General features: G+C 52.8%; 1 protein-coding gene across 1 annotated transcript; it reads right to left on the bottom strand.

The window, feature by feature from the left end:
• Positions 1-1,419: 1,419 nt before the first annotated feature.
• VSIG8 (V-set and immunoglobulin domain containing 8) lies at positions 1,420-15,058 on the bottom strand. The gene is made up of 8 exons (XM_032151530.2): positions 14,865-15,058; positions 10,999-11,078; positions 5,895-6,073; positions 5,253-5,454; positions 4,909-5,130; positions 3,692-3,811; positions 3,052-3,250; positions 1,420-2,178 (listed from the first exon to the last, which is right to left on the bottom strand). The coding sequence occupies exons 1-8, from the start codon at positions 15,056-15,058 to the stop codon at positions 1,905-1,907; spliced, it is 1,470 nt and encodes a 489-aa protein (XP_032007421.1). The 3' UTR covers positions 1,420-1,904.
• Between the last annotated feature and the right edge of the window lie 4,373 nt (positions 15,059-19,431).

Genomic DNA, 19,431 nt, shown 5'->3' with positions numbered 1-19,431 from the left:
AATACAAAATCATTCACATTCATCAAATACCCAGTTGAACTATGAGGTTCCTTCTTAAATCTTGGGCATTTAGGATGGACCTAACTGGTTTTTTTTTTTTAAGCTTAATTTTGCTCAGCACAGGAAATTGATCCAGCCAATCTTCTCCTATTAATCATTTCTATTCCATATTAGAAATTCTTAAATTATAGGCAAGTGGGCATTGCATCAGCAAAGTAGATTCCAATGCCCAACAGAGATGATGTCGAACAAAGAAGGATTAGTAGAGCTTGTCTACTTGTCTGCATCCCCCTCCTTGCTGTGTGACCACATGGTCCCTTTATCAACAAAGGAACATCTATAACACTGCCCACTTTACTTACTGTTTGCTTGGCAAATATATCCTTGGAACTTTATCTCAAACATTACTCTTCAATTAAGCACTCCCCATCTCACTAAACAAGAGAGGACATCTCGCGCCTATTAACAAAAATAGTGCTTATTGATTTCCACTTTTGAACCAAAAATGACTAAAACATCCCCCAAAATACATTGTAAATATCATGACAAGGTGTTTAACAAAACAAGTGCTGGTAAATACTAAATAGCTCAATTAATCCCTATCTAGGAGTGGTTGACTACTTCAGGGTATAAGAGCGTGGAGCTGGATCTCAGAAAGGCCTAGATTGTCACCACAGAATATTCCATCATAAGGCAGTAACTGTAAAATATCTAAAAACTTTTTTTCTAGCATAAAGTAATGCTGCCGCATTCATTCACTTGGTATTTCTCAAACATCTCCTGCAGAATGGGCTCTGCACAAGTTGACCAACTGCAGACAAGTGAAAAAAAAAAAAAAGAACCACAAAAATAATTGTTCTAAAACACCAGCAGCATCTAGGTGAAGGGATTTACCATACTCTCCGAGTTCCATAATATATGCTATATAAATATTATTCCCCCTCCTTCCTGCACTTCACCCAGCACCCTAGAACAGTGGCACTTAGTTTTTTTAATATAAGAGATGGTAGTCTTATTTTCACATGTCCTTGTTTCTGTCTCACCGGGTGCCTGTGCCTTCTGTGCTCCAAGGATTAGTTTCCTTTTAGCTTTCAACAACATACAAAGACTCCCTAGACCTTCAGAGCACATTATTCTCAATAGAAAATCTTGACATGTGAAAACTTTGAATATTTAGAAATGGCAAGTGTATTTATTGCACTTTGTCAGTTCCTCAGTTTACTTTACGGTCATAGATATTCTGAGCTAATTCTTTTTGCCTTTGTTTTCCTTTTATCTGCACTTTGTATGTTGTTCAAAGGAGTAGCCCTGGATGGCCCCTTCCAGCTCTGACTGCCAGGGATCTAAGCAGAAGGAGGGAGGAGAGGGGGCGGGGTCGAGGCGAGCGACAGAAGCAACTCTCCCGGCCCTGGGCAGGGCTCGCCACCCCGTGCCCAACCTCGGTGGAAAGCAGACAGCCATTTCGGACTCACGTCTCAATGTTTCTTTATTGTGCTAACACTGCTGCCTCAGAGCTCAGACCTCACACACAGAACAATTCGTCCAGACAGACCCCCACCCACCCGGCCCCCGGGGCCCTCTGCTTAGGCTGGGGACACCAGGCCTCCGGCCTCAGCCGCTCTAGGACACCAGCCTCCTCCTCCCTCCCTCTCCCCCAAGCCTTCGGTCCCGGGGGTGCGGAGAAGGTTCAGGATTGCCTTCCTCCGCCCTCGCCCGCCCCTTCCCACTTTTGGGGAGGAGGCTCTGCCTCCCTACGCATTTCCTTAGGGAAATGCCTTCACCCCCAGCCGCCCGGCAGCCTGGGGAGAGCGAGGTCGACCCCAGCCCCGACGTGTCCCCAGCTGCGGACAGAGAGCCCCACGCCCTCCTCCCGGCTGGGGCGCAGCCCGGCCCGGCGCGCGCGCTCACACCAAGAGGCCGTTCTTGCACTGCACCGGCCCCTCGGCGCAGTCTGCCGGCTCCGCGCTCTTGACCTTGACGTAGACCGGGGAGGGGCCCGCTTCGCAGGCGGCGGCGGCGGTGCAGGGCGCCAGGGCCAAGTCCTCGGGGCCACCGCAGGGCGGAGGCGCGTACTTGCGGCGCAGGGAGCGGCTGACGTTCTGCGTCGGGTACCCCAGGAGGTGAGTGACGCGGCTGCCGCGCCCGCTGGCCTTGCACCCGGGCGCCACGGCGTCCTCTCTGTGGAAAACAACAGGCGGGCGGGTGAGCGGGCTGCTCCGCGGCGCGGCGTGGGCACGGCCTGGGCAGAGCCAGGGGCTCTTGGCAACCTCTTGTCTCCCGCGCCTCCCTCCACCTGCCCTCGTCTCTCTCCCTCGGCCTCGACCTACTCTCCTTTGTGACCCTTCCTGGGCCGGCGACCCTGCAGCGGTCCCGGGGCCAGCATCCCCATCCTTCACACAGGGCTTGTCCACGCGTATCTGGACAGCCCCGCAGACAGCCCCCTCCAGGCCCCTACAATCCCTTTCTGATGTTTCGCAGGCCGACCGCCTCTAATAGAGATCCAGAAGGAGCTGCTTTTTCTCTTCTTCTTTCCTTAGCTAACCCTGACCTTGCACGAGCAATCTCTCTTTCTCACCTCCTGCCGCTCAGTCTTCTCCATCTTTCCCTCCATCCCCGAGGCATTGCAATCATTAGCACTACTAGACTTGTTCTATTTTTATTTCTAGTTTGCTTCTAATATAAGTTATTAGCACTATTCTTATTATTAGCTCTTCTTAAACAATCATGTCCGAGTTCTCACCGGCGCAGTACACGGGAAACGTGAAAAAACATAGGCCCTGCCCTCCAGGAGCTTACAGTCTAGACAAGACAGACAGGTGCGTAGGCAGGAGGGAAATGGAAGGCAGGGAGCAGAGGTGAAGACTGGGGTGGCAGGGGAGGGGAAAGCCATGCGTTGGGTGGCAGGTCGACATGCCGCAGTCCCAGCACTCCGTGGCGATGGCGGGCAGGGTTGGGGTGGGGGGCCCAGCCGGCCGGTGGCAGGCAGGAGTGAGGTGGGCAGGGCGCCGGTTCCCTGCCGCACAGCAGCATGCAGCATGCATCAGGTTTTACCTGATCTCACTAGCCAAGTCGCCGCAGGCCCCTCCGCCGACCCCGCCGCCGTTGCTGTAGCCGAAGGCACCGCGGGCGCCGCCAGCCCCGGAGCCCCCGCAGCAGCAGCAGACGAGCCCCCAGATGCCTACGGCCAGGCAGCCAAGCGCGAGCAGAGAGCCCAGGACGGCGCCGATGATCATGCCTATACGCCGGGAGTCTGTGGAGAGAAGTGGAGGCAGGTCAGGCTTTCTCACAGCCTGGCAGGTGCCTGAGGGACCAGCACCAGGAGGTGCCAGGTCATGGGTTAGTGGGAAAGAGGGAGAGGGACCCAGGGGGTCTCTTAGCCCTGGAACACCCGGTGGGGAAGATACGGGGAGATGCAAGTTAACCCCTTGTGTCAGCATGCTTCTCCCAGGGCTTCCAGCTGCTCTGGGCTCTAGAGCTCAGAGTGGAAGCTGTGCTGGGCGAGGTAACACCAAGCTCAATAGGGGTAATTGTACCCACTGATCTTGGCCCACTTATAGGAGAGGGGCTGGGAGCCCCCACTGGCAACTGGATGACAGTGGAAAGGCAGAAGCAGCTGAGGCTCCAAACCAGAGCTCAGCCTCCTCCAGTTCAACCCTCCCAACCACCCAGGCCTCAAGACTGCTGCACCTACCTGAGACCTTCACCTCCACCACACAAACACTGTAGCCCACGTTGTTGGCCACTGTGCACTGATACAGCCCATCATCTGCTCTGGAGATATCCTTCAACACCAGGTCCCCATTGTTCAGGCCTGAAAGTGAAGTGGAGAGAGGCCTGGTCTCTGAGAGCTCCCACCCCAACCTCAGTCCCTGTGGGGTGGGGGATGGGACACCCACTCCAGAAGAAGGGAAGGCTTATGCATGTGTGTACACACACACACACACACACACACACACTCCACTCTCCAGGTGAGTCACCTTCCCCCTGCTGTGAAAGAGATGCAAGAAAGGACCTCTCTCCCAGCAGCAAGACAGAGACACCATTAATTCACTCTGTGACCTTAGGGAAATATGTACCCTCTCTGAGCCTTGGTCTCCTCCTTTGTACAGTGAGGACAGGAGAAGCCAGGGGAAGAGGAACTCTAAGGTCCCTCCTAGCTCTGTTATTCTTTGTTTGACTGAATATTTTCAGCTTCTTTATGTACTAGGAGCTTTACACACCTCCCCTATTTAATCCTTGCATGCCCATGAAAGGTATATATTAGTATTCCCTTTCCATATATGAAGAAATTAAGGCACAGGGAGGGTAAGCCACTTGCCTTAGACTTGGAACCAGTCAGTGTCCCAGCCAGGATTCAAGCCCAGCTCTGTCTGAGACCAGGCTCCCTCCAAATTCACCATAGTACTTTTGATTGACTCTCCACATTTGCCTTATCATCTGCTCTCAATAGCAGCTGCTGGGCCAGGCACAGTGGCTCACGCCTGTAATCCTAGCGCTTTGGGAGGCCAAGGCGGGTGGATCGCCTAAGGTCAGGAGTTTGAGACCAGCCTGGCTAACATGGTGAAACCTTGTTTCTACTAAAAATACAAAAAATTAGCCAGGTGTGGTGGCGCATGCCTGTAATCCCAGCTACTCAGGAGGCTGAGGCAGGAGAATCGCTTGAACCCGGGAGGCAGAGGTTATAGTGAGCCGAGATCATGCCATTGCCCTCCAGCTTGGGCAACAAGAGCAAAACTCTGTCTCAAAAAAAAAAAAATAGCAGCTGCTGGGGCAGGCACAGAGGGAGGGTCTCCCACAGGGGTTCCAGGTTTGATTTGATGGCACTGATAACCCAAGGAAACCCCAACAGGTCCCAGAGTCGCTGATCTTCCACTCACCCCCCACTGCCCTCGCTCAGGGCCCTCTCACCTTGGTTTATGGAGCTGTGGAAGGACTCCTGGTAGGACAGCTCTGAGTGGTAGCTGTGCTGGGAGGTGTAAGACCCAGCTCGATAGGGGTAATGGTGCCCACTGATCTTGGCCCACTTGTAGGAGAGGGGCTGGGAGCCCCCATTGGCATAGCACTTCAGCACCACATCGTTGCCATATGTCATGTGGCCCTCTGTCCAGCACATGGGCACTGCAGGTCGTGCTGCAAGGAGGCAGACAATTGTAAGCCAGGGCCCAGCCATGAGACAGAGCCAGGCTCAAAGTGGCCAAGCTGCCCTTGGCTATTAAGCCAGGGGAGAGGAGCTCAGAGAAGTCTGGCCATACCTTGGACAGTGACAATGACCTTCCGGGTGGCCATGGTGGTCTTCTTCACCCGGCACTCATAAGTGGCTGTATCAGATACCTGCAGGTTCATGAGGTTGATGGAGGCATCATACTGGCTTGGGTCTGAGGCTGCAAAGCGGACCCTCTGCTGCAGATGGGGAAGGTTGCCATGGTTGATCCTCTTGTCCTGGTAACTAAGGAACTGTGAAGAGGAGAGGAAAACAGGTGGTGAAACAGGCAGAGCCAAGGAGGGCCATGTGGGTTGGCTGCTTTGGGCAATTCACTGAACTTCTCTGAGACTCTTCTCAGCTGAAAAAATGAGAATAATGATGCCTGAGCCACTGACCTCTTACAGAACTGGTGAGATGAGGTGAGATCAAGCACTTGGAAAAATACATGGTCAGACTGGGAACTTTTTGAAGGCAAAGACTACACCTTATCTTCCCTTTAGAATGGGATGGGAGGAGGTAGACTGACTGGCTAGCTTAATTCACAATTGCAGAGCTCTCATCCCCATTGCCTCATTCCCTGAAAGGCCTTGGGGAAGGTTCAAAGTCAGTCTTCTCTCTTTGGGATGTTGGCTGTCCAACAGGTAGACATCATGAAGCCTAGAGGAAGGAGATCCCTGTGCCCAGCACTCACCACATTCTCTCGGTGGTGGGCGGGGTCTGAGTTGACCTGCATCCACTCGATGTCCAGCCCATTGGGACCATAGTCCTCAGGGTCCAGGACGTAGGGGCAGCCCAGCCTCACATTATCACCTTCTGCCAGGTACAGGACCTCCTGTCCATCCCCGTTGATCCGCACAGCAGACAGCAGTGCTAGGGGAAGGGCAGAGAAGATGGGGTGGTAGGAGCAGAAGCAGGGCTTCAGGAGGAGTCAGTGTCAGCCTTTCCCTTCATATTCTCTGTCCATGGCACCCAGAGGTCAGCAGTGCTTTCATAAAAAGTAGGGCTGCTCTTAGTGGGTGTGTATGTGTGTGTGCATGAATTGTTATAGGCATATAACAGGTATACATATAGCTGCTATATATGTAGCTGTTATGTATGCTTGTATGTATATATGATTATGTGTATGCACACATGAATATGTACACATATGTACATTGTATGCTTATGAGTATTTGTGGCTGCTTATGTGTACTGTGAGGATATTCATGTACATGACCATGTAGTGTGTCTGCTTATATATTTATATGATAATGTGGATGTGTTTGTGTGTGTGTGTGTGTGTGTGTGTGTGTGTGTGTGTGTGTGTGTGTGAAGGCATGTGGTACACACAGAGTTGTTAAATGCTCTGATGGAAGAGCCTGGCTGATTAAATGTCACCTATCTGGGCTCTGTCTGGGCTGAGTGAAGTCCTACTGTCCAGAGGCAGCAGGGTGGTTACAATGGCTTCTGGGACTCCTCTCCAGCCTGAGAAGCTGAAGACTAAGTGTGTCTATGTGTGTCTGTGTATGACAGTGTGTGTCTGTGGCTGTATGCCTCTGTGTGGTTTTGTACAGTGATGTGTGACCATGTGAGCTATCTAAGTGCTTAAAAGTGACAGTGTGTGCTTGTGCATGACAGTGGACAGCTGTGACCAGGAGCCTGGCTGTGTTTGTGTGTGATAGTGAGTGATGGTGTGTGCCTAGGACTATGGCCACAGGTATCTGTGGGACATTGTGAGTCTTTCTTGACTACAGAGCATTGTGTACTGTGTGTGTTTCCTCTTGTGTGATTGTGTGGCTTGCATGCAGCCGCCCCCACAAGCTGGCTTCCAGTGAGGCCCCTCCTGCCACTGAGTCAGTGGCAGGCAATCCTGGGTGAGGAGCTGGGATCCCAGGACCCAGGAGCTCGGGACTGAGCTCTTGTCCCTCCCTACCCTTAAGCCCCAGGCAGGCCTATCCCCAACCGGTTGGACCTAGAGAGGGATAAGACCGGGGGGCGTAGCCAGGGCCCCACCCTGGACACTCTGCCCTCCACCTCCCAGTCTCCAGCAACCCTGCCTCTGCAGGCCCCGCACCAGGCCTCACACACTCTCCGTCTGCGTTCTTTTTTGAGTCAATATGTCTTCTGGAGTCACAGCCCCAGGTCTCAGCAATCATTCTGTTCAATCATTCTGTGGCTCAGGACCACATTTACACATAGAGATCTCACACATGCACACACACAATTACACCATCACAGGCAAACAAATCGACACGTGGCCCACTCTTACAAGGCTTCAAAATGCAGATACATACCTATGTGGCCCCACCTTCCTACACACACAGACACTATTAGATTCATTCAGACACAGACACAATCTGCACACAAACACAGAACATATTAATTCAAAAGACACACCCACCGTGTGTTCATATAGTCCCTGTATGTGTTCATTCAAGACCAGACATATCCATGGAAGCCCTGCCAGGAAGGCTTAGCCTGGCTCCAGAGAGGCCAGCAAGGGCCCTTTCAACACCCTCAACAGCTCAGGGATCCCTGAACTTCCCCCCTAGGAACACTGGCTGGGCCATCAGCTCTGTCATAACCCAGCTAGACTCCAAGGTGACCCAGAGCAGGCAGGCTGACTGCTGGGGCTCTAACGGGACCTAGCGATGTCTCTTCCAGCTCCAGGCCAAGAGAACGACAGCTCATTCTTGAGATAAGGATCCTGCTGCCATCTGCCAGATCCTGAGGCTGCTCAAGGCAAGCCAGGGATGAGCCAGAACTTGGCTGAGAGCAGAGGCTCCACCCTGGAGAAGCACCGCTGGAAGCACCCACACAGGAAGGACTCTCTCCATGCCATAGGAGCCTGCCAGGCAGAAGGGTAAGCATTCAGGGAGAGGGGCTTGGGAAGGAGCCACAGGCTGCAAGAAAAGCACCTCCACCCTGCACCAGGCTGAGAGCTTCTTCAATTGTCCCAGACCAGGGAGCCTCACCCAGCTTTTCTATCTCCTTAGAAGTCTTCTCAACCTCCTCCCAAGGGTTCCAGCCTTTCCGCATCCCTCCCTCTCCTTGGAAAGTTGTCCCTAATGTCTCGCCTTGGTTCCTCTTGCTGTAGCACTAAGGAAGTACTACAGGGAACGTGAGAGGAGAGGCTGGAGAGAGGGAAGAAAGGCAAAGTGGAAGAGAGAGCTGGATGGGAGACTTGAGGAGAGACAGGAATGGAGGAATCACATGGGCTCTCCAAGGAAGAGGACAGTGGTGATTCTTTGCCCCCCAAAAGCACCAGAAGCTGGCCACGCTTTACGGGGTCTCATCTCAATAGTGGTGCCTACTCTCTGCTTGTAAATTCTTTCTGAATCTTCAAGGTGCTTCCAGAACTTCTGGCCTTCCCTCTGGAGGTAAGGGAGGGGAGAAATGGCGGCTCCAGCTGAGGGTATTGATGTGTTAATGCAGCCAGCGCTGAGTTGTCCTCACACACCCGTTGACACACCACACAGGGGGAAGTCCAGGTCCCCACAGCACAGCTGGAGCCTCCCGAGTGGACTCTGCCAGCCCTGCTGTCATCAGACAGAGAGGGGCTGCAGCTATCCTGCCAGAAATGTCATCATTCCCACACAGGCGCACGCACCCACACTCTCACATACACATTCAGGCTCACACAAAGGCTGACAGTGTCACCCCACCTTCCCAAATTCCTCCTTCATGCCCCTTCATCCCAAATCCAGACTGCAAGAGGGACTCGGAGCCCTTTCCAGTGATGTCAGCATAGAATGCCCCTTGGTGGAACTTGCCCCAACCTGGGCAGGAAGCCACAATGTCCAAACTTGAGCCCTGCCCTGTGGACCTGTCCTGGTGGGGTGAGAAGTCTCTGGAGTTGCCATCCCTGCCTCCCTCAGGCCTCATCCTGGAGTGGGGCACTGCCCTGTCATAGCACAGGGGGCCCAGGGCTGAGGTCTCAGGCCTGAGCTCTCACTGGCCATGATGGAAGCAACCACTCAGACTTACACCAGCCTTAGTCTCTTGCCCTTTCAAGGCAAGTGACTTCCCTGCCCCTTGGCCCTGGCCTTGGGAGAGAAGGAGTAGCGCTGCGAATAGCACACAGTCTGATGAAAATTGATCCTTGCCAAGCTCCTCCTGAGCCCTCACCCAATGCCCGTGCTTACCTCTCTCCTACCCCATCTCCAGCTCCTGCAGAGCAATCAATCCCTCTCCTCCTAGTCATAGCACGAGCTTGCAGGGCACCTGCACACATGTGTGAGCCCGACAGGGGACACATAAAGATCCACTCAAAGACCTCCGCACCACAGACACACACCCTGAACATCAGGCACAGGGTCTCCTGGGGAAAGGTCCCCTGGCAATACCCACACCCGGCTGCAGCAGGGCAAGGGTGGGCAGCACCCTGCCAGGCAACTCAGGCAGCCCCAGGCTCCACTGTGGGCCCTCACTGCCCCTTTCTTGCCCACCTGGCCTCATGCTGGCTATCCCTGCCCCCTGCCCAGCCCCGTACCTGGGCTCAGGCACACGAGTAGAAGGTGGAATGCTCCTCCAACTCCCATGTCTCTAGGCTCGGTGTTTCCTCCGCCTGGGCTGGGTATCCCGTGGGGTGGTAGTGGTGGGTGTGAGGGGGTGGGTGGAGGGAGGGGGAGCTGAGGGCCCAGACACTGCCTGGGGTGGCAGGAAGGTGCAATGAGTGCCCAGCTGGGGAGCAGCTGGAGTTATTTCTATGGGAGGGAGGGGGCCTGGTCCCCGCCTTGGGGAGGAGTCCCAGGAACCCTAATTAGCGGGGTGACAGGGTAGCCTACCCGGGCATTACCCAGCCCTTACCCAAGCTCTTCCCTGTCTTAAGAGTGGCACAGGACAGCCAGCGGGACTTGTAATTAGGCACCTGTTAAACTTCACTTCCTCCTGGCCACATCCTCAGGGTGACAACAGTCACCTCATTTACAGCTTCCAAGGGCTCCCCTCACCATTCATTTGCTGCCTCCTTCCCTGGGGGAAGTGGGGAAGAGGAAGGAGAAGCCAGGCTTGGGAGAAAGAGTGGCCAGGCCCTGAAGAGTTAATCCTGATCCCAGGGCATAGGGCTCCCCAGGAGTGTCCAGCCCACCTTTCCCCAGGCTTCAGGCCTTTCAAAGGGACTCATGCCTCCTGAGCTGAAAGAGGAGAGAAGGGGTGTGTGCAGGAACAGAGTCTCCTCCTGGCTGTCCCCTCAGGAACTGTCCTCCACACCCATACCTGACTCAAGGCCATCCCCAAGCGTAGGGGACCCCTGGGAGCAGGGGTGCTATGGGGGATCCAGGGTGTGTGGTAGGAGTAAGGTGACTGATGGGCTAGTGAGGGAGTGTTGGAGAGAACAGTGCCAAGAGGACCAGGGAAGGGGGTGCCTGTGTAAGCGTGTGCACCCCTCAGCAATGTCTGTGGGAGGGAGGCAGGATGTCTGTGTCAGGGTGTCTCTGTGAGGATGGCTAAGCCCCTCTGAGTGAACTTCTTGAGGGATCGCTTGGTGTCCTGGCTTCTCTGCCCAGGAAGAGTAGCCAGGTCTTGAGGGTTAATGCAGTCCCAGTATTAACTGGGTCCTTGAGACCAAGGACCCTCATAACCTGGACTGGTCATCAGGCTGACTAAACCAGCACAGTTCTGGGTAAGTTGGTGCTGGGGTGGGGAGGGTCCTGGTAGGCATGGGGAGCAAGTGAAGGGCCCCCCTTGTTGGCTTGTCTAAGGGGGACAGAATAGGCATGTGCCTCGCTGGACTCCATGGTGGGAGTCAGGACATGAGTGACCCCATTCAATAGCTCAACTCCCTCAAAGGAGTCAGGGACTGCCCCCATCCCTACCATGGGGCACAGAAAGGGCAGAGGAGGAAGAGTGTTGGGGAGAGTTATGGGGCTCAGGGATGCTGCCAGGGCCCACCCCTCTGGGGAAAAATAAGACAGAACATTAAGGAAACATAAGGAGTCCACGCGTCTCTGCATTCCAAGCCCTTGCACCCGAACTCCCAACAATAACAGGGCGCTCTGAGACCTACCAGATGTACACAATGAATATCTTTATTTCCTTATTTATTTTTCGGTTTATGGGATTGTCCTGCTCCCTTTGAAGAGCAGGGATCATTATCCCCATTTTACAGATGGGGAAACAGAGGCCTGGAGAAACATGGGGATTCAGCCAATGCAGCTGGTGCCTAAGCTGGGATACCCAGGTACCCAGGGTGTCAGTCCAGAGAGGTCCAAAAAATGGTCTTGGTGATCCTGTGGATTACTAGACCCACTCACGAACAAGAACCATGGAAGGTCAGGGTGAGTGGGAGGGAAAACAGGTCAGACCACGAATAGAGAGATTGAGGAGAAAGCAGTAAGGTTGTGGTTCCACTAAACTACAGTGCAGGCTTGGGATTTAATTGGGTTCTGGATGTGGGCTAATGTTAGAGCTGGGGTTAAGTTTGGAGTTAGTTCAATTATGAATGAGGTTGAGGTCAGATTTGAGGTTGGGATTAGGGTTAGAAATACAGCTAGAATTGAGGTTCGGGTTTATGGCTGGGATTTGTGTTACGATAAGGAATAGAGTTTTAGTTTCATTTACAGCTCTGCCTGGGAATACAGTTAAGGCTAAATCAAAGGCTGGGTTTAGACTGATTTAGTATTGGGGTCATAATTGGGTTAGAACTAAGTTTGAGGTTCACGTTGAAATAAGCTGTGGTTAGGTCTGGAACATGGTTTAAAGACACATAAGCAGCGGGAGTTGATAGGGATCAAAGATGAGGTTTTATTTCTAATATAGAAAGACTTCAGCCTCCATCTGCTAAATCCAGGTTTGGCTAGAATTTTCAACCCTTAGTGTGGGGAGACTACTAGTGGCACATCTTGATTGGGGTCCCAAGACTTGGAGGAGGAAGCCAAATGTACACGAGCCCATCTAAGGGGTATGAGGCAACTAAATCCCATAGAGAATGGACCCTCTGAAGTCCTGCTCCACTACTAAAGCTCACCACCTGGCCAAGCTCCAGGAAAAACATCTGGGGAGGAGACGCAGGAAGCTACTGACAATGAGTGGGGCTCTGACACCAAACCGAACTAGAAGATGGGGTCCATCAGAAGGAGTCTTACTGAGTGGGGAAGAGGGCTGGTCTGGATTTGGAGTCCTTAGGAGATGGGAGTTGGGAGAAACTGAGGGCCTACATGCTCCTAGAACAGCCGCTTTATGGGGCACCACATGGGGGGGTCTTTCAAAGCCTGAAAGGGCAGAGTGCCATTGTTGTTCCCCCTTGACCCTCTGAGGCTTAATTGCTACCTCCTTGCAATTTGAGTCCTATAAAAGAAGCTGTGAGCCTTCCATCCCTATACCCAGAGCCCTGCAGGGTTTTCGGTGAGGGCAGCGGTGGAGAGGCTGTGGATGGGGTGAAGGCACTGGGGTGTCAGCATAGTTTCCAAAGCATATGTCGCAGTCCCACAGTCCCCTCCCTCTGGGACCTGCTCACAGTCCGTGTAAGTCTCTGGGCCTTATCCTCAGCGGTGGAAGAGGGCCCCACTCCTAGGAAGACCCCTATCCCAACTCCTCCCTCTCATTTTTCCCCAACCAGTCTCCACCCCAGACATCTCATTTCCCCACCCACTTCCTTTTCAGGTTTTATAAAGGTCTGGTCAAGGAGACTACTGGGGTTCCCCCTGTGACCTCAGAGAGAGAGAAGAAAGAGATTGGGAGAGATAGTGATGAGTTAAGGGGCAAAGACAGAGATTGGGACAGAGGCAGACAGAAAGACACATGGTCTAAATGGCCCCTCCAGAGACTCAGAGGGAGACAGAGGAGGCAGAGGGCCCAGGCCACGAGCTGGGAACCAACACAAATTTCTGAAAGGGCCCCTTGCTTTTTCCTAAGAAATCCATGACTCTCCAGGGAAGAATGGCCCTGGTTTGACTGGTATTTGCTTCTATTCTAAGACAATAACAGAAAATCAAAGACAGGCCTAGAAAGGAGTAAACAGAGAGATACAGGAGGTAGGAAGAGGCTGGACAAAAACTCAGAGAAGGCCACAGATTGCTTCCTGGATGAAGTGCAGCCCAGCCCCAGAACCTTTCTGGGAAGGACAGGCAGAGGGCTTGGGCTGCCTACTCTTCCTCCAAAGCCTATTCTTCCTCCAAAGTCCCTTTCATGGCAACTCCACCCCACTCCTCTAAGCCCTGCCCTCCCCTGCCTGGACTTGCCCACCCCAACCCCTCTCAGTGGCCGCCAGACTTCCTGGGCTCAGGCTCAATCAAGCTCCCCACAGCCCCTGCCTTGGCTGGCACTGCAATTTGACTCTTTCTAAACTCCTCCCCACAGTCAGCAAGCTCCTCAGCTCTCTCTCCCAAGTCCCCATGTAGCCCAGGGCTCACCCTGCAGCACCCAGGGAGGAGTTGTCCTGCAGAGGAAACCTCTGAGGTAAGACTCTGGGAGCAGAAGCTGTGACAATGGATAGGCAAAGAGTCACAGAGAAGCCAAGGAGCCTTGCAGCTGCTGTCTGTCCACCCAGCTTTCAGTGACGATTTGGAGGTGGAGGTCTGCCAGGTGAGGCCATGGTTGCATGAGAAGGGCAGGGGGCTCAGAGGTTGCATGGGTGGTGATGGGACAACATTGGGTTCTCGTTATAGAGAGGCATGAGATCGACATGTGGGGTTAAGTTTGAGGGTGTGGGTTGGGTTCGAGACTAAGGCTCAAATCAAAGCTGGCAGGGAAGAGCCGTGAACACAGGTGACATAGGGACTCCCCAAGCCCCTGCTCAGGTTTCCCAAACCTCAGTGGTTCTGACTGGTACACTTCAGAAGAAGCGGGATTCTAGGAGGAGCCTGGATATGCCCACATCTCTCCCATTAAGCAATGTCCTGAAGCTGACAGACTCAGAAGAGCAAGCAGCACACAAATAGTCCCCATCAATTAAAGGAGTGGCTGGAGTTGTCACTACATCAACAAAGCACAAGAGCAAAGGGAGACAATTGAATGCCACCAACTGAACTGTTAGCAAGAGAATGAGTGGAGGCGAGAAGAAATCGCTTGTAAAGGGTATGTGATTTCCTGATGACAGATCTGAGGAAGAATGAAGAGACTTTGAAGATAAAGGTATCTTCACCTCTCCAAGATCAACCACATCCTGCAGAACCTTCATTCATTCAGCAAACAGCCGGGCTTTATGCTAGGCCCTGGGGAAATGGCAATTAAGGAGACTCAGTCTCTATCCTTACAGAGCACCCCATCTGATAGGGAAATAGCTCCTGGCCCGCAATGTGATAAGCTGCAGTAATACGCGCAAGGCCCCTGAGCTAGTGGCAATGATGTTTAAGCCGAGATCTGAAGGATAACTAACAACGGCGTGCCAGAGAAAAGAGTAGCGGGTGGAGAGAGGGGGCCAGGGGAATATTTCTGGGCTTGGTAAGTAAGCCAGGTCCCTGCCAGACATGGACTGAGAAGAGCAAAGCCAGGAGTGACAGCCAGTGATTATTTTTTAACTGAGGAAGGAAGATCCTTGAGAACGGAACCTCTTGGGACCTTCTACCCAGAACACCAGAGCACCTCGGTGGGATCAGAGCCAGGCCATCGGGTGGATTAAGCAACTAAAATTGATCGTCCTGAACCATGAGTCTGTCTGTTTATGGGGAGAGAAACTTTGTGATGAATTAATCCACAGGTCCAATGGGACTTTGACCTTTTAATTTGTAGAAATAAAACTTGCCTTTGATTTTGCCATCTGGATTCCCCAAACACGTATCCACAGAGCGGAACTGTGGTCCCCCTCGACCTGCAGGGTGGCCCCAGGCCTGCTTTGTCCCACTGGCAGTTGCAGGAAGGTGTGTAGGAGCTGGCAGGCGTCAGTACGAAGCTGCAGCTGGTGTGTGTCTCGTTCAGAGCCTTTCTCGCTAAGTCCATCCTGACCAATCCTTGCTCTGCCCTCTGTGTTTGTTTCCTGTTGCCTGGACACTGGGATAGAAGGAGTCAAGGGGAAGGTGGTGCCACAGGGGTGGGGCTCAGAGGCAACAGAGCCCTGCTAGGGCTGCAGCGACAGCGGAAGTATTACCTGGCAGGAGAGCAGCAGGCCCAGCCCAAGGGATAAAGTTGAAGATTCCCCACTTCTCCCAGTTTCCTCCCCTCCCTGAAATGCTCAGAAGAGCCCTGTGTTTCTAGAATGACAGGAACTTCCCCTCAAAGTCAGGCTGCACAGCAGCCAGGGTAGGAGATATCTGAAGAAATGTCATGTAAAAGGAGCCTGGCCCTGCCTTGTGTGGTCCCAAAGAGCAGAACTCGGTCCACACATTGGATACACAGGAAGACATATTGACTCAATATTAAGAAACTTCTGGGCATCAGGGCGAATCTGAGATGGTTTGGGTTGCCTTTTGAGGTAGTGAGCACCCTGTCTCTCAGGATGTACAAGCTCAGATTGTCCAACCATTTGACTAGAGTTTACAAAGGATATTTGAGCATCAGAGGGTCTTTGGGGTCCCTTTCTGCTTTGAGATTCTAATATTTGGTGTCCATTCCCACTACCCAGGGACAGTCTTTCCCAGGGACCATGCAGAAAACTCATTGGCTCTGGACAGGTTCTTCCAGGCCCAGCCCTTCTCCTCCCCACTTCCATTCACCCCCTTCTGACTCTTCTTTCTGGGTGTCTTCTGAGAAAGCCCTCTAAAATCTCAATGCTGCTCCTGTCCAGCCTCAAAGTCATCAAAAGGTATTGAGATGATGACTACCCCTTTCTTAAGAGGACATGGGTGAGAATGCAAAAAGAAACACGGAGCTTGCACCTCAAGGAGAATGTCCCAACTGGGAGGGATGTGAGGTTTGGGGCCAGGACAGAGGGAAGGTCTGAGCTAGTTAAAGCCAGACAAATCAAGAATAACTCAAGAATAACTCAGCAGTGTCGGAAATGAGGACCTTCCAGGTAACCTGGGCATGATTTCCCCTGACATATCTCAGAGTCTGGTAGAGGAGGCAGGTTGCCATAGGCAGCAGCCCAGGAGGGGAAGAGACCTGTGGTCTGCAGTGAGCCATCTGCTTCTTCCACAGTTCTCCGCCAGGCTCCCACTCTTTGCAGAAGCAGCAGTTAGGAGGAGAGAGAGTGAGAGATAGAGTGAGGAGCTCACTGTCCCTGAGTCTCCACAGCCCACAAATCCAGACTTCTTGTCTGAGGTTCCAGCATCTCCTTCCACAATCACCTAAATCATGGCCACTCGTCCTCACTCTGAAAGCCCTGTCTGTCTTTGAACTCTCTCAGCCCCTTTCATCCGAGCCTAATCCAAATGCTTTTACTGAGACCAAGTAATGTCCAGCTGTGACTCAAGTCACAGGTGGGGGTGCTGAGGCTTTCAGGGGTAGTAAAGGACATCCCAGCACCCCACTGAGTCAGGGACAGCATGGCTTAGCTACCAGGGCAGCTGCTGTGTCACATCCAGCTGGAGCTGCTTCTGCAGCAGATGCAAAATTACTGAGACCACCTCCAACCCACAACAGGCACATGTGGGCAGGTAGGACACAGGGCCCAGCCAGGAGCCAGGAGGCACATGCCTGGGAGGCAGCTGCCTGCAGATCTGACTCAGTGCCCCAGCAGGGAGCCCAACCCCTGGATTCTCTAGAGTGGACTAGTTCAGTCTGACATTATAAGGGCTGGAAGACCCCACAAGGCAGAAGACAGGGGGCTGGGAAGTCCACGGGAAGTTAATATGTACCTTTATACGTAAAATAGTGTAAAAAGTGGATATGAAAAGATCAGATGCCCATATAACAATGTCAATAATAGTGCTGGCAATTAAGAAAAAAGGCTTTATATTAACAAAGATGATGCAGCAAACTGCACTTCCTACTTATCTCTTACAGCCTCTCACACAGCCCTGTGTTGATTCAGTGGCTTAGAGGAGTACACAGAGCTCACCATCTCCGCCTTTGAGCATGAGAAGGGGAAAGCTTAAACCTCCTCAGCAGAAAGCACCTCCACTGAAGGTCCAACCTCTAGAAGCAAGACTGAGCCTAGGAACCCACTAGAGTCCTCAAAAGAATGCCCATTTTCTCTTTGTCTCCAGGCCCTAGGCTTAGTCTGCAGGCTCAGCTCACACAGTGTCCTGCTGAGTCTGCCACTACTATCATGCAGCCTAACCCCACCAGCCCCCACTTAACACTGGGAGATTTCTCTATAATTATCCCCACTGCCATTTCTGAGTGAGATTGGTAGAGGGTTTATAAAAGATTGCCCAGATGTAGTTGACTGGCCTCAGATCCCAACTGCCTGCCTGGCTCTCAAGAATGTCACACATCTTAGAACTAGATTCTTACTTGTTCAGACTAGTTCTGGAGCCCATGAAAGGCTGAGTGTGACTTCTTAGGAATCCCAAGAGAAGAAATTGAACCTCTCTTCCACTTCATGGGCCAATGCCAAGATGGAGAACTCCTGATGAGAGTGAAAGGGTCAACCCTGGTGCAAAGCCCTGAGATTCTCTCCCAAACCATCTTCACTTGCTCAGAAGTGACTATATTCTCTCTTCTCCAAAGCCAGGCCTTTATTCATGTAACCTATAACTGCCCCTGTGTCCAGGCCCAGTCAAGGCAGTCTCACTCACTTTTAATAAGGCTTTGGGATCTTCCCAGACCCAAAGACCTACATTTTCACCAGCAGTAGCTCTGGTCAAATGCTGGCTTTACTTTCAACCTGTGGTGTTGGCCCATTTTTGTCTAAGTAGGCTCGGAAGTTAGCAGTGGGTGTGGAACCCCCTTTCTCCTCAATCCTTTCTCCACAGTGGCCCATTTTTTCCAGCCCTGAGATGGATGACTTAGGTGTGAGCCTAGGCAAACTCTTAAGCACTCAGGCTCTTTCTAGCTTTCCTGGGAAAGAGTGTCTCCTGAACTAGGCAAAGCCTTGTTCCCTGGTCCCTGCAGGCATCAGCTAAGCAACAGGTGATACTCAGAGAGAACCTTTGCCAGTGCCCCAACTGCAGATGAGTCCCAGAATCCTCAGCGGCATTGCCATGTCTTCTCTCCCATCCGAGGCTGGGTACCACATCTTCCCAAGACCCCTAGGGAGGAAGGCATCAGCTTCCCTAGGAAGGAGGGTTGCAGTTAGGGGTGCCAAGCAGGGGCGGTGAGAAAGCCTCTTTCCCAAACAGTTGGTTGGGCGGGGCAACAATCTTTCCTGGTGGGAAAGGTGGAGAAGGCGCCTAGGGAAGCTGTGGCTGTCCTGAGGAAAAGGAAGCACAGGAAACAGCTTACTGACTCTCCCTGGGCCCTATGAAAAGAGGACTCTTGCCTGAGGCCCTCGTAACCTGGAGTTGTAAACATCCAGGACGCACCCAGCAGATTCCTCACCTCCTCTAGTGCAGGGCCCATCAAGGAAGGCAAGACTGGGCTCTAGATTTGAGAGACGAATCCATCCCCAGAGGTAGAGAGGGACCTCATTATCACAGCAGCTGGAGGAAAGCCCTTTCCCCTAGGCATACAAAAACAGGGGACATGGCTCCATCCCTAGAAGCTAGCAGTCCAGCCCCAAAGGGGCACCTGACAACCAGGTGAGAGGCCAAAAAGGCAGAGATGATTCCAAAGGTACAAGAAATTTGGTGAGAGCAGCTCAGGGGAGAAAACAGGAGCAGACCGGAATAAATGAGCGGCTTCTGAGGGGGCAGCAAGGTCTGTTGTGCTCAGTGAGTGCCTGGAATGTACCTGGCATGTGGTAGGCACTCAGTCAGTATCTGAATAAGTGAATGAATGATTAAAGTATAGTTTGGGGCAAAGTGAGACAAGTTAAAAACAGATGAAAATGGCTTGGGAGCCCCACCTATGGGAGTGAGGTGGACTGAGGAGATCCCAGCCACAGGAGGGGCACAGCTTGGGTGAGGGGACTGGACTGGCAGGGTGGGGAGTGCAGGACTGGCAGGGTGGAGAGTGCAGGGCTCTTGGTGTGCCCTAGTGGGGGATGGGCCAGTGTCTGTGTTGCAGCATTGCCTGGAATTGAAAGGGTTCTGGCGGGAGAGAGCTGAGACAGGCAGAGTGAGCCCCAGGTTCAAACTTCACTCCCTCCACAGATGTGATCTGAGTCATGGGTGTGATCCCAGTAACAGCCTTGCCTCACCTGGTCCTGTGCCTCCTTCATCAGCTCCGCCTGGCCAAGCCTTGCCCCAGCCCCCACTGAGAGTCATCTGTAGCTCTGCCTCAATGCCTTGAAATGCTTCTGAACTGGGCGTCAGGGTGGAGCAGAGACAAGATTGTGCTGAAGGTTCACATCCCAAGGAATCACAAAAAGGCCAGGAGACACCAGGACA

This window comes from Hylobates moloch, unplaced genomic scaffold, assembly GCF_009828535.3.
Source record: "Hylobates moloch isolate HMO894 unplaced genomic scaffold, HMol_V3 SCAFFOLD_5, whole genome shotgun sequence".
Taxonomy (NCBI): domain Eukaryota; kingdom Metazoa; phylum Chordata; class Mammalia; order Primates; family Hylobatidae; genus Hylobates; species Hylobates moloch.
This window is presented reverse-complemented; position numbering and strand designations above follow the sequence as displayed.

Bases quoted from the DNA above. Each gene is read 5' to 3' on its own strand.
- VSIG8 (XM_032151530.2), bottom strand. From the start codon at position 15,058: ATGGACTTAGCGAGAAAGGCTCTGAACGAGACACACACCAGCTGCAGC. The intron at 5,131-5,252 runs GTATGGCCAGAC...GCCTCCTTGCAG, and splicing joins GGTCATTGTCACTGTCCAAG to CACGACCTGCAGTGCCCATG. The intron at 2,179-3,051 runs GTAAAACCTGAT...TGTTTTCCACAG, and splicing joins GACTTGGCTAGTGAGATCAG to AGAGGACGCCGTGGCGCCCG.